The sequence below is a fragment of the Nannobrachium achirus genome (assembly GCF_963921795.1).
Source record: "Nannobrachium achirus genome assembly, chromosome: 22".
In the NCBI taxonomy this organism is placed as follows: Eukaryota; Metazoa; Chordata; class Actinopteri; order Myctophiformes; family Myctophidae; genus Nannobrachium; species Nannobrachium achirus.
The window spans coordinates 24235908-24250530 of NC_137829.1; the positions used below are offsets into that span (position 1 = coordinate 24235908).

General features: G+C 42.5%; 2 protein-coding genes across 4 annotated transcripts in view; one reads left to right on the plus strand and one right to left on the minus strand.

The window, feature by feature from the left end:
- The window catches only part of LOC308307341 (plakophilin-4-like), a 122835-nt gene extending 109222 nt beyond the window's left edge, over positions 1-13613 (minus strand). For all 3 annotated transcript variants that reach the window (XM_080752549.1, XM_080752550.1, XM_080752548.1), the window contains exon 1: positions 13478-13613. The gene's annotated coding sequence lies outside the window, so the exon portion shown is untranslated. The remainder of the gene's footprint in view (positions 1-13477) is intronic.
- Positions 13614-13833: 220 nt separating this feature from the next.
- LOC308307510 (coiled-coil domain-containing protein 148-like) overlaps positions 13834-14623 on the plus strand; it is a gene marked incomplete at its 3' end in the record, with an annotated part of 46245 nt that continues 45455 nt past the window's right edge. Inside the window, exon 1 of the mRNA XM_080752776.1 lies at positions 13834-13881. Within this exon, the coding sequence (XP_080608902.1) occupies positions 13837-13881 (45 nt within the window). The 5' untranslated portion in view covers positions 13834-13836. The remainder of the gene's footprint in view (positions 13882-14623) is intronic.

Genomic DNA, 14623 nt, shown 5'->3' on the forward strand with positions numbered 1-14623 from the left:
ACAACATCAACATCAACTGTCAATGACTGAACTGACAATTACTATTAGTCGATAGTCCATTACTGTATTAGTATACAGTAATATGGAGACCCCTGGTATCCATATATGGAGATCCATGTACTGTATATGGAGATATGTCTTGGCCATATATAGATTATGTTAGTGTGGTATGTGGCCTCCATATATGGGCATTCCCATATGAAGTCCTGTTAGATATGGGCTTAATATTGATGACATCAGGGAACTCCATATATGGGCATAAAAAGGGATTCTGTTGGTGTGACATCACAGTGAAGCCAGAGCGTGATGTCAGAGCGGCAAACACATTCTGTTAAGAGTGGTTCCCCTGACATCACAATGATGTGATGTCAGAGCATGATGTCAGAGCGGCAAAGCCATAGACCGTAAAAAAAGTGTACATGTCCAGACGGAGTCAGCATGTGCCGTTTCACATACTAAACTGTGACCTTCGGTCGCAATAATCCATCAAAAATATAATCGCCTACCACTCTTCTTTCTTTTAGTAACTGGAGGACATTTGTATGGGGTGATAAGGTAACAACTAATAAGCACTTGTTTGTTGAAATATTCAACAATGCCCCTGTTGAGATGACATGATTAGGTAACGAGCAGGGAAGAAGACAACAGTAGTAAGGCCACATCTGGGCCATCTCACTGTACAGAAGCCCATCCCTATTCACTGACACAATCCACACAGCAGACACTGGAGAGGGGCTGTCTTTCAGACTCAGCATGTCAGGACTATGGAGGGCTATTTCACCAGACAAAAATCTATTGTGTGCCTAATCTCTGAAAGCGCTGACATGCTTTGTGTTCTTTATTATCTTCAGCAGTCCAGGATACAACCCAAGCATGAAATCTGGACCTCTTTCAGGAATTTATCTACATATTCAGTTAGATCAGCAGTGAACAGCAGGCACACAAGCCAAGTAGTAACGACCCAAGCCATTGCAGGGCTGACTGCACTCTACACACAGAGTACGATTCTGTAATTAGATTGACTTTTAAAGATGATAAGGAAAGACATTATGTTATATATAGTATGGAACTAGCCTACATTGAGCTGATTCACCCAGAGCAAATTATTAATGATAAACGGTCGAGCTGTGAACCCTACTGAATGTTGACCATTTGTTGATCTCTTCAGTTATGAACGTGATCAATGAACAGTTAGTACAGCAAATGGAGACGTGCTAATATACAAAAGCCTCTAAAGCATCTAAAGTGGTGACACAAAGATAGATGTTATTATTGAATTAGTAATTCAGAGTGGAATTTCCTTGCGCCACTAGTGGTTTGTCCACAAGAAGCCCAACAAATCTCTTTAAGGCCACAACACGCATGGAAAGAACCTAAGTGGAGTGAATGGAAAGAGGAGCATATTCAAGCTAAAGGAAAAGTATAAATAAAACTCCTTACTCTCTGATGCCTATTGCTATGAGTTATTATTCCCCAAGGAGGCCACACCACAGTGGCGCAGAGTCCAGAAACAAGACCCCACATAAATCAGTGACTCTTACAGGCTTGTTAGATCATGGAAGATTATTCAAATTACCATTAACATTTATTATAAAATTGAGCCAAGGTGTGTTATTTAATTCAGGGATAGTCTCTGCCTACAAGATTTCCACTCATTAAAACTGTTTATCACCTTAAGTCACAATATGTCACCTCCATAGAGTTGTTATTGTGGATATACTTTATTTAGTTGTGCTATATTAATTCTGAATTCAGGCTAACTTGTGAATAGTATATAAAAAGATGATTGTGACAGCATTGACAGGAGGAACTAAATTGGTAGAAAAATTAAACACTGGGAAGACAAAAAGATGATAAATTACAAGATAAGTGGGAGGCAGCAAAGTAAATGAGACACAAAGATAGCCACCAGTAAAAGTGCCAAATTTAATGACAGTTGAGTTGACTGATAGTTATTAACTATATAAAGTCTACACAGGGGATGCTGACTTTCTTTCCAGAAGCTAAGGAAAGACGAAGACAATTGTTATGCACCAAAGAAGGGAGTGAAAAAAAATGTGGAGTCTTTATCAAGCAGATTTATACCAAGGGGATGTGGGAGGAGACGTAAAACACAGGGTAGAGTCTTAAGCCTTGATGTGCCACTGCTGCGACAGAATTGCAGAAAAGGAAATAAAATTAAAAAGAATTAGGGGCCCTCAAAGACCCGCTGAACTATTCAACTGATGTCAGTTCCTGTTAAGAACAATCTGCCAAGAACACAGCCTTGAACAATCAAACCAACATACTGGTCACAACTTCTCACAAGGTTTTTTGAAACCAAGGATTTTGTTTTTTGATTGCTTTTTTCCTCCCTCTGAAATGTAAATGAAGCAAGCTGGTCTTCTTTCTTTTCAAATCTTTTTATTATATTTTCACATAGAATAGCCCAGAGGCAGGTAGACAATCTCAATAAAAAAGCATCATCACATGTAGATATCCGAGTACATCATTATAAGAGAGATCAAAACCCAACCCCTATCCCCCCTCCCCCCACCCTCAATCCCCAGGACGGTTGCACACCAGATTCGATAAAACAAGAAATAAGATAAAAATTAGTACAGAAAAAAGAGAGAAAATAAGAAAAAAGCGGAATAGATATTCAGAACTTGCTACGTGTTGGGTTGGTCAGAGCAGGTAAGCGCCACACTACGCCATTTGGATATTACGGTAGAACGTCATAAAAGGGCTCCAAGTCTCATAGAATTTCTTTTCAGAGCCAGCAATTGAGAACCTCAGCATCTCCAGCTCCAGACAGGACATCACAGTGCAAAGCCACTGATTAAGCCCAGGCGGGACAGCATCTTTCCATTTAAGCAGAATGGCACGTCTAGCAATCAATAACGTGAAGTCAACCATACGACTCTCTGTCCGTGTTAGGGGAAGACCCTCAGTTCCGACTGTACCGAACAGAGCCAACAGGGGGTCCGGGTCTAGATCACGGTCTAAAATGTTGGACAGTGTGTCGAATACGCCACTCCAGAACGACTGTAGCCGTGGGCACGACCAATATTGGTGTATGAGCGTGGCTTCACCGTTACATTTGTCACATCTAGAGCTCACGTCAGGGTACATGCTTGCAAGTTTGGCTTTAGAGATGTGGGCTCTATGAACTATTTTGAACTGTATTAGACAGTGGCGGGCACAGAGGGAGGATTTATGTATAGAGGAAAAAATTGAATCCCACTTTTCTTCCGATAAAGCGAGCCCAAGATCCCGTTCCCAATCAGCTCTTATCTTGTCCAATGGCGCGGATTTCAGATTGGAGATGGTGTCATATAGGATTGATATAGCGCCTTTTGTCGTCGGATCGAAAGATAAAAAGGTGTCTATGGGATTGGTATCGGGTTCTTCAGGGAAGTCGGGTATTACAGATTCCACATAATGTCTAACTTGGAAGAACCTAAAAAGGTCCGATCTAGGCAGGCCGTATTTCCTTGTCAATTGTTCGAAAGAGGCAAAACCCCTGTCTATAAACAGGTTCTTGAAATTTCTGATGCCTTTTCCACGCCAATTCCGAAAGGTTATATCATTTAATGACGGAACAAAAAAGTGGTTGGAGGCTACGGGGGTTAACAAGGAGAAATTTCCATAGTTATAGGTTCTCCTGAACTGAGTCCATATTCTCAGTGTGTGACGCACAACCGGATTAACTATCAGTTCAGGCAATGGCCGGCCCAACGGTGCACCGAGAAGGGCTGGGAGCGATAGTTCCCCACACGACTCTAGTTCTAAGTTAGTCCACTCTGGACGGTCACGGCAAAAGCAGTAATGGTTCCAAAAGGTTAGACAGCGTATATTGGCAGCCCAATAGTAATGACGGAAGTCAGGAAGTCCCATGCCCCCTTCTCTCTTCGCCCTTTTAAGTAAAGCCCTGCTCACACGTGGTTTCTTGTTCTGCCAAATGTGTGACGAGATAATTGAGTCTAGAGATGTAAAAAAAGACTTTGGAATGAACACCGGTACACATTGAAAGAGATATGTAAATTTGGGGAGAATGTTCATTTTGATTGAGTTAATGCGACCTGCCAGAGACATTGTAAGGGGTGACCACTGCTGTAATGATGTTTTAACTTGGCTTACAAGAGAGACGAAGTTCTGCTGGAAAAGGTCTTTAAACTTACGTGTAATTATTGCTCCTAGATAAGTGAATTGAGTTCTCTCTACTTTGAGGGGGATAAGAGTGTAATCTAGGTTGGATGCAGCCTCGTTTGATGGAAATAGTATACTTTTAGTTAGGTTAATCTTATAGCCTGAGACACGGCCAAATTGATCCAGCAGGGACATAACTGTCGGGAGGGATGTCAGCGGGTCTGAAATATACAATAGAAGGTCATCCGCGTATAGGGACACCTTGTATTCTCTCTCTCCCCTCCGAACGCCCTTGATATCAGCATTACCGCGCAAGGAAATCGCCAGTGGCTCAATGGCTAGGTCAAATAAGAACGGGCTCAGCGGGCAACCCTGACGGGTCCCGCGGCCCAGGCCAAAGCTACGGGAGAATATGCCATTAGTCTGTACGGTTGCAGTGGGGGAAGCGTACAGTAATTTAATCCATGCAATGAACGTCGGACCGAATCCAAATTTTTCTAAGACCGCGAACAAATACTTGAATTCGACGCGATCGAACGCCTTCTCGGCATCCAGCGACGCGACACATTCTGGCCCCTCCCCCGAGGGAGAGTGCAAAATATTGAGAAGGCGTCTCACATTAAAGAATGAATAGCGATCTTTGATGAAACCGGTCTGGTCTGGTGATATTATTTGAGGGAGAAGCTTCTCTAGTCTGTGTGATAGCACCTTCGCTAGGACCTTAGCATCTATGTTCAACAGTGAAATTGGTCTGTATGACGCGCACTCTACAGGGTCTTTCCCTTTTTTAGCAATTAATGTTATACACGCCTCACTCAGAGAGGGGGGGAGCGCGCCCCGTTCAAGGGACTCAGCGAGAACGGCCGCCAGCTGTGGGGATAAAAGCGCGGAGAACTTCTTAAAAAATTCAGCCGGGAGCCCGTCTGGTCCCGGCGACTTCCCGGACTGCATTGATGCTATGGCTCGAGCCACCTCTGCCGATGTTATGGGCGTCTCCAGGTTTTCCATTTGGTCTTGGGAAATAGTTGGAATATCTAATGGATCAAGGAATGCCGACACCGCTACGTCATCTCCGTCTGTCTGGGAAGTGTATAGTGTAGAATAAAAGTTCTTAAAGGCGTCGTTAATCAAAGTTGAATCTGAGGTGACTTCTCCGTTCGCAGTCCTGATGTTTGTTATGATTTGCTTAGCCCTCCTCGCTTTTAGTTGGTTAGCCAGTATCTTACCGGTCTTTTCACCCTGCTCGTAGAATGTACTCTTAGTTTTTAACAGTAGATTTTGTGCTTGATGAGTAGCGAGAATATCAAATCTTGATTTGAGTTCTACTCGTCTATTGTAAAGTTCTGGGGTTTGCTGAAGCGCGTACTGTCCGTCAACGGCCGCAATATCAGCGATGAGCTTAGAGCGTTCTCTTTCAGATTGTACTTTTTTCCTGGCTGAGAAAGATATAATTTGCCCTCTCAGGTATGCTTTAAGCGCGTCCCACACCATGAGTCCGGAGGTCTGTGGATTAGTATTGGTTTCAAAATAGAATTTAATTTCCTGCTCAATAAATTTCACAAAGTCATCGTCTGAGAGCAAGGTGGAGTTAAAACGCCAACGTCTAACTGGGCGCGGGACCCCAGGGAGCGATAATGACATCACCAGAGGAGCGTGGTCAGAAATGACAATACTGTGATATGCGCAGGAGTGAACTTGGGGCATCAGACGTCTATCCATTAACAAATAGTCAATTCTGGAGTACATGCGATGCACATGGCTAAAGAAGGAGTACTTCCTCCCTGTGGGGTTAAGATCTCTCCAAACATCTGAAATACCGCATTCTGTGAGGAAAGATTTGATATACGTGACAGATCTATTCACTGTTCCGGGTCTAGCGGAAGAGCGGTCCAGGACTTGGTCCAAACACCGGTTAAGATCTGTTCCTAGGATTAAGTAATGCGTGTCTAGATCAGAGAGGTGAGAGAACAATCTAACGAAAAACCCAACATCTTCAACATTGGGCGCGTATACGTTGGCCAATACCACATTCATGTGAAATAGCTTGCCTGTGACAATGACATATCTACCGTTTTTATCAGCTGTAATTTTGGTTGATTCGAATGGCACATTATTTGATATAAGGATGGATACTCCCCTTGCCTTGGCCTCGAAAGTAGAATGGAAATGCTGCCCCGCCCAGCTCGCCAAGAGTCTGGAACTGTCAGATGAACGCATATGAGTCTCCTGTAGGAATATAACATCTGCGTTGAATTGTTTAAGATGAGTAAATACTTTTTTCCTTTTAACCGGATGGTTCAGCCCTTTGACGTTCCAGGTCACCACATTAAGGTTTCTAGCCATTATGTATAAAAAGAGAAGACAAGAAAAAAATAGGTGACCATGTAAAGGCACCGCGTGGCGCGCCTGCCCAACCACCACGAACGCAACAGTAACATTAGGTATCCCGCAAAACTATCTGTAGTAGAAGACAACCGTCCCTTCCCCCCCCACATTCCCCAAGGCCTTCCCGGAGAGAAAAGCATGAAATTGAAAATTGGAAGAAATATGTGAAAAGGCCACAACCCAGATAGCGACTGTAGAAAACAGCCGCAAGCTCTTCTAAGCTTGTATAACCTAGCTATTGCTTCCCTATTCACTACCGCTCAGGCCGTACTCCCACAAAATTAAATTGCCTCTAAAGGAGAGAAGATGAAAGAAAAAGAAAGGAAAAGGTGAAAGGGATCAGATAAATAGAATAAATAAAATTATTATAAAAATGAAAAATAAAAGATAATCCAACATATGCACCCTACTATACTGTCTCGTAGGGCCGGAGCGCAGGTACCATGACCCAAAGTCAGCAGGTCCACTGAGTGAAAAGTGGACATATAGATGATGTCATATCAGTTACAAATTCTGTTAATAAGGTGTTTATTTTGTCCCTCAATGTTATAAAGTCAATTCACTGTCTGAGACGTAAAGGTAAACTTAGGTGTCAAGCAAAACTTGGCTATTGCACTCCGGCCCCACAAGGCAGCTCACATAGATATGAAATGTAAAGCATAGATACGAATAAACAACTAATACTGAGCAAGATATCAATGTTCATGGACATATTCCCAGTGCCCCTACAGTAATTGGCACCTGACAGTGGGTTGCATGCTCGTGCGTACGCACACCCACACACACACACACACACACACACACACACACACACACACACACACACACACACACACACACACACACACACACACACACACACACACACACACACACACACACACACACAGCCTGCACAGGGGGTAAACAGTCCTCATTTCACAGTAAGGGGATACGTGTAGAGGAAGTTATATGTGGCCAGATAGCGGGAACAAACAGGCAATGATAACCCCTGCACAGGCATAAATGCATGCATACACACAAACAAGCACACATATACACGCACGCACACACGCACGCACACACAAAAAAAAAAAAAAAATAAATGAGGGGGGGGAGAAGAGAGAAAAAAAAAAAAAAAGGGACATATATATGTACATATATATACACACACATACATGTGCATACACACACGCACACACACATACCATAATAAGATAAAATAAGCATCTAGTTAGAGGTAGAATGTTACAAAGGAAGGTGATCATTGGATTCCAATATTGAAAATATAAAAACAAAGGTATATATATACATATAGAAAAGTGATAAAAAAAACTAAAACAGAATAAGCTATGTAATCCCTAAAAGAAAAGGCTCTATGTGGCAATATATCTATCCAAAGGTGGAAAAACGAATGTCCATGAGTCAGTTTGTAGGCTAAAGTAAAATCTGCCAGTCTAGAGAGGCTGCTGTTAAACCAAAAAAAGAAAAAGTTACAAAAATAGTAGTAATACCGCCTCCCAGCCAGCAGAGGCAGCGTAGACCATTATTGTCAAACGTGGTTCAAAGTTCAGAGTTCACAGTTCGGTCCATCCGGTCAAAGGCGCCAAAATGGCGGCCACAGAACGAAAACAAACTGACTCAGGCTATCTGCATATTAGAGCCACATAAGAGGAAGAATGAAGTATAGAACAACGAAAACATGTCGAGAAGTCTCGACTACAATCATGTCATCATAAGTGCAAAGCATTCAATCGCTCTCTAACACTTAACTAAACCGCCGTAACGTAATCGTCATGCGTGGGGGAAAAAAAAAAAGACATAGCGCATGTTAGCATGTAACGGGCGCATAAGGATTCGCTGTAGACAAAATATGTGATTGAATAAGCACAGTCCGCCTTGACCGTTAGAGCGGACATGTCTACATACGCCGTTAGATTATATAATATCAGTCTAATCGTGAGAAAAATGGTAAAGTTCAGATATAGGAAACTGCGCCGTGCGGGTCGGAGGCGCTAAGATGGTCAGGTTAATAAGCGGTCAAGCCAAACTAAACGTGATGAATATGATTAAGACAGATCTGTTAGGTCTGCAAAAAGAAAATAAGCTAATAAAGCTCAATCATGACCAAACCATCCATATAAGCGCGGAGCATCTGATCGCTTCGTAACGCTTATGAAAGAATCCGCACCACATCCGTCATTAAAAGGAAAATGCTAAAGCGAGCATTAGCTAGCGATGAATGCAAATGTTAAACCCACGTATCCATAAACACAAGTAACAATAAAGAATAATTATAAATAGAATAAACCCATTTGTAGTAAGAGCGGATGAGTCCAGACATGCCACAAGATGTTATGGCGACGTTAAGAAATAAAGAATAGTACCTAAAAAAAAGATATAAATATATAGAGAAAAAAAAGGGGGGCTGCATAGCATTCGAGCTAGCAGCTCGCCTTACAATCGAGCCTAAACAGGCTATCTTAAAACAGCTAAGCCAATATCAAAGGCAACAAAGTCGGGCACGCCTGAACACTCCGCTTCACAATGTAGCATTAACTTCAAAAGGAAAAAATAATAAATAAAATAAAAAAAGGTTGTGTATTTACGTCATAAAAGGAAATGGGAAAAATGAAATAAAAAAGAAAACCCCGTTAGCCTATACTAGCTAGCCAGCCACCCACCCCCACCCCACACAGGCCACTGTTAAACAATACAAATAAATAAAAGAGAAGTGACATAGCAAATAGCAGAGCTACAGAAGCCAAACCTATCTAAACATTTACTAGATATTGTGGTATCAACTGTGGAGTACGAAAGATCGACCATGTACAAGTAAAAAAAAGGTAGAAAAATAAAACAGCTGGAGGATATTAGCCTATGTAGCATGTTAGCGTGTGTTAGCCGGCTAGCCAGCTCCATGTACTACTACCGTCCCTTCTCAGTCGGGCGAGGTCCCCTCATCCGGCCCCCGGTTCTTCTTCAGAAAGTCTACGGCTGCTTTTGGAGAGGCAAGATGTTTCCTTCCCTCCGCGGTGGTTATGAAGAGCCGAGATGGATGTAGGAGCGTCGGTTTTAGGCCGCGTTTGTACAGGGCGGTCATCACGTCTCGATAGGCCGAACGTTGATCGATGATTTCTTGTGGCAGGTCCTCGAAGATCTGAACAGGGGTCCCCTTGTAGTTTAGGGTTCCCCTTCTTTTCCTGGCGTCTCGCACTATGGCCTCCTTGATGCGGTGGCGGTGGACACGGGCTATTACGGTCCGAGGTTTGGCACCAGTCGCAGGCCTGGGAGCCAAGGCCCGATGTGCTATGTCAAGCTCGGGCGCTTCTGGTAGCAAATCCTTGCCCATAATTTCGACAAGTACGTTAGAGAAAAAGGTATAGGGCTGGTCTTTTTCGATTAGCTCGGGTAATCCAATTATACGGACGTTATTTCTACGTCCCCGGGACTCAATGTCGACGACCTTGGCCTTCATTCTAACATAATTATCCTCTAAAGTATCACATCTAGCGTCCAGCTCAGCGAGCTTGTCGGAACAACGCGACGCGTTCTCCTCCAGTGCCGTCACACGCTGTCCCTGGTCAGAGAGCTGGATTTGCACGTTGTCAATTTTCGCCTCGAGTGATGCAATAGTTGAATTAGTTGTCTTAAATTCGGAGGCGAGGGATGCTTTTAGGTCGTCAAACCTGTTAAGAACAATGGCCAGGTCTGCGGTGGTTAATGGCGCCGGCGGGTCATCCTTCTTGGCGTCCTGGCGTGTCTGCGGTTTTGCAACGACCGCTGGTTTCTGCGAGTTCGACATTCTGCCGACTTCTTTTCCAGTTCAGATCGATGGAGAAACGTTTAGAATGATATCAATGCACTTTAGGTAGAGTTTAAAGGAAAATGAGGCTTTAAAATCAACTTTTAAAGTAAGTGGGAGCAGCAGCTCCTCAAGCACACTACTGTTCCATTCGTAACCCGGAAGCACTCCCAAGCAAGCTGGTCTTCAAACAAACAATGCTTCCTCGATCTTGTTGGCTAATGTACAGTGTACCAGTTGGTCTCATCTAACTCAAACACAAATATAAACAAATGAAAATGCCTTCAGGATGAAACATGTGATTTTTCTGCAGCCTTCCTAATCAGTAAAAAAAACAAAAAACTTTGTGCTTGTATGCATGTTGCTATGATCAATATCCAAGAAACATTAGAACAGAGAGAGATGAGCAACCTTGAGACTGTTTATCCATTATTCCTATTCCTCTGGATTTTTAACAGTGAACCCCTTCAATAGTTGTCAGCTGGGTGGGAGTGTGTGTCTTGTGTAGTAATGCGAATCACGAGGAATGTCCTGAGCAACCTAAAAGGTTAATCAAGTGTGTGTGTGTGTGTGTGTGTGTGTGTGTGTGTGTGTGTGTGTGTGTGTGTGTGTGTGTGTGTGGAATATAAATACAGACAGATAAGATAACTACTATGCCACATCTGCAGTGCACAACATGTCTTAATAGGCTACATAGCCTGCCACTTTATGTGGTCAGTATTAATTAGCAATTTTGATCATATACATCGTTATTGTATAATTTACAAATCACCTTTCCATTACATTCAATGTTTACATATAATTCTGGCTTTAAGCCTCAAATCAACATAATATAAAATGTGACCACAATGTCTAAATACCTGTGTCAACATATTTACACTAGGATTAATATGTGGCACAGCACTGCCACCTTTCCATTGGTTAATGGAAAGGTGTAGTGCAAAATAAAACAAAACAAAGTTGTGATTTTATAATAATATGAGATTATATTTAAGGCTGGGACTTTAACTGATTAATTGCGATTAATTACAGAAAATTAACACGATTAAAAAAATTAACGCATTTTAATCGCACTTAGTTTTTGCACCACAGAACCTTCAGTTTCGGGCATACCGATCATAGCAATGCACCAACCAAGAAAAGACAACAAACGCAAAGGGAGAAGTAGCCGATCAGAGCGCTTTGCTTGGCCCAGTGGATGCGAAATTTAGATTTAAAAAACTCACTCGTTGATTCACTCGTACAACAAAATGTGTTTTACTTGAAAAAAAATGCTTCTCAGGTCAAATATCGATGTGCGATTAAAATGTGATTAATTGCGATTAATTAATCACAGAGCCTGTAATTAATTAGATTAAAATGTTTAATTGCATCCCAGCCCTAATTATATTATATGAGACAGAGCATAAGAGGTTTATTATAATGCCTAGTAGAATGCAATTTGGGGCAGCAACACGATCAAAAGATTTCCCCTGAATAAAAAAGAAAAAGACACATGAATCAATAATAGAATATTGACAGACCAACTTGCACGTCAGTGATGTCACAGTATTTTAGTATTTCATAACCTATGTCCTATGCAGATCATCAGATCAATAACCCCCCAGGGACCAGAAGGTTGCCAACTTAAAAGGAAAGAGTTATGGTTACATCATGTTCACACAGCCAAGAAGGTATTTTATCTTGTATTGGTGACGTTTGATGACAATTATTTTGTGACTGTTTAATGCAGTGATTCCCAAACTTTTCAGGACAAAAGAGAGGTTTGGGATTTTACTTGAGTCTGACCCATGAATATTGGTCCGTGACCGACAAATGGGTCCCAAGTCTCAACCCACTGTTTGTCAAACAGTTTAATAGGTTAATGTACTTCATACATTAATATTTAATGTATGGCGTGAATGCAATCATTAAAACAAAGCTTTAAGCTGGGAACGCAATTAGTTTAAAAAAAACGGTGCTCACTTCACATGGAATCAAACAAACACGACACACGTGACGTGCACATCTCCTTGTATGGAACTTTCTGTACGTGATGTCAGTTATTATCTCCATATGTAACACCCGGGATTCAAACCCGGGTCTCCCGCGTTAAAATCCAATATATTAACCATTGATCCAAAGGGATATCCCCATGGACCAGTCCAAGGGAGATATTAGATTTTTGACACCATTAGGCTGAGGCAGTGAGTCACTCTGACTGATGAAGATCCGTGATCATACACACTGACATACATTATACACACAAAGCCAGCCGTAGGAACGGGTTAGCAATTTAGCACCGCTCAAAAAAGTGAGCAAATCTCCCTGAAGTAGACCGCGTTTAATCTCCGCCCTCCTCGCATTCCAGAGATTCCCACACTGACTTCTACCTGCCTTCTCTCTCTCTCTAGCGTCCAGTCCACAACAAGGGCTCTGTGTGCTTTCAAGGAGGACATCGGTTGACACACAAAGTAGTAACATTTCTTTTTGTTTTGGGGGAAACTGCATCTCGGACGGATTCGGAGCTCTGCGGCGCTGGACAGAAACAACATTACACTGGAGGGAACTCTCTACACCAGTGGTTCCCAAACTTTTTAGCTCGTGACCCAAAAGTTAAATATGGCTATTTTGACACTACTTCTTAAATATTTGTTTTCTAATTTATGGAATTTATTTGATTTCTTCATGAAATTACTGGGGGGAAAAACATAGTTGGATTTATTTTTCGTTCATGAAAATGTTTCTTTTCTAGGATTTTTTTTAAATGTCTTGAAATAACAATAAAAACATTTAGATAACCAAAAATTAAAGGACCCATAAAAACGTGTCCGCGACCCAAACATGGGCCCCGACCCAGTGTTTGGGAACCAGTGCAAGTCTCTCCACTACATGTGAAAGTCCCTCCTCGTCCTCAAAGGTGTGCGTGGCGATTAATCAGTCACAAGAGAAAGATTAGAACCCGCGTTCAAATCTTTTTGTCTACTACAGACACTGAAAACTAGTCTACACGGCACAAAACACATGACGAGCAGGGTCTTTAAAACATAGTATCCTGGACTTTGTGCATTTGGTTGTCCAGAGACGAGTCTCCTCTCCAGAACCTCTTGCGCACAGATGCTTTCATTTTTACCCCAGCTTTTTCCCTTCTTTTCTTTAGTCATTTTGGATAGTAATAAACAATAAAACGTTCAGTACCTTAGGAGGGCTGCTATTGTGCTGGCCAGCGCGTGACACCCATCCACATTGGCAGGACATGTAAAGTTCACCTTCTCTGCTAAAGTCCCGTCTTTTTTAGTCCCATGCGTGTGGAATAGTGCAACTCGCCTCCATGGTTTCGTGAACAAGAAGAAGAACCCCTTCTCGTCGCTCCCTGCTTCCACTCCGAAGGAATACGAGCGTGCATGACGTCACCACACCGTGGCTTTGCAGTGCGCACTCCCGATTGGCTGGGTTCGGAGAAGGGGGCGTTTCGTGGAGGTTTCGCATTGTTGAATGGGCCAATGGCAGCGGGGGGTGACAGTTTCCTTGGTTACAAGTTTTGTCAACCTGAACCCATGCAGTCGGGAGACTCGGAGTCGATCGGGACACTACACCACAAGGTAGGAAGGAATCAAGGAATAATACTAGGCACTTTATTTTAATTGTGTGGCCTATCATGACATGATCTACTTTTAGATGACACCACATTATAGCTTTTTAATATGGCCACTGTCTTGTCAGTTGTCACACTTGTTGCTGATTAAGCTTTTGGGATATGCTAGACCAGGCTATACACTTCTAAAGCTCATTAAACAAAATATATAATTTATATATCCCAATATCTTATATCAGTTGTTGCTTTTACATCTGTTTTCTGTTTTTCTATTGCAAACTGCTAATAAATTCTTCTTGTTAGGCTTCTGCTAAAGTTTTGTTTTGCATGATTGTATGCAGGCTTTAGTTCTATGAAAACCGGCACATCTTGTCCACGTATCTCTATGGGTCACGCCTGACGCTGTGGTTCCCCTAACACATCACTGTGACATCACAGGTCTATAGGTTTGTCGCTCTGACATCATGCTCTGACTGTCAGAGCATGATGTCAGAGTCTGACATCACAGTGATGTGCCGGATGTTCCGGTTTTCATAGTTAACTGCAACCTACTGTCGCAATTAACTATGAAAAACGGCACATCTTGCCCACATATCTCTGTAGGTCACACCTGACACTGTGGTTCCCCTAGTACTAAATTCATATCAACCTGTGTTGTCTACTCTTTGCCAGGCTGGGTGGGTGGCATACCCAGGCCTGTGTCAGTCATGGGTTGGCAGGACTCGAAGAAGCTGTTGGTGGGAAATGGG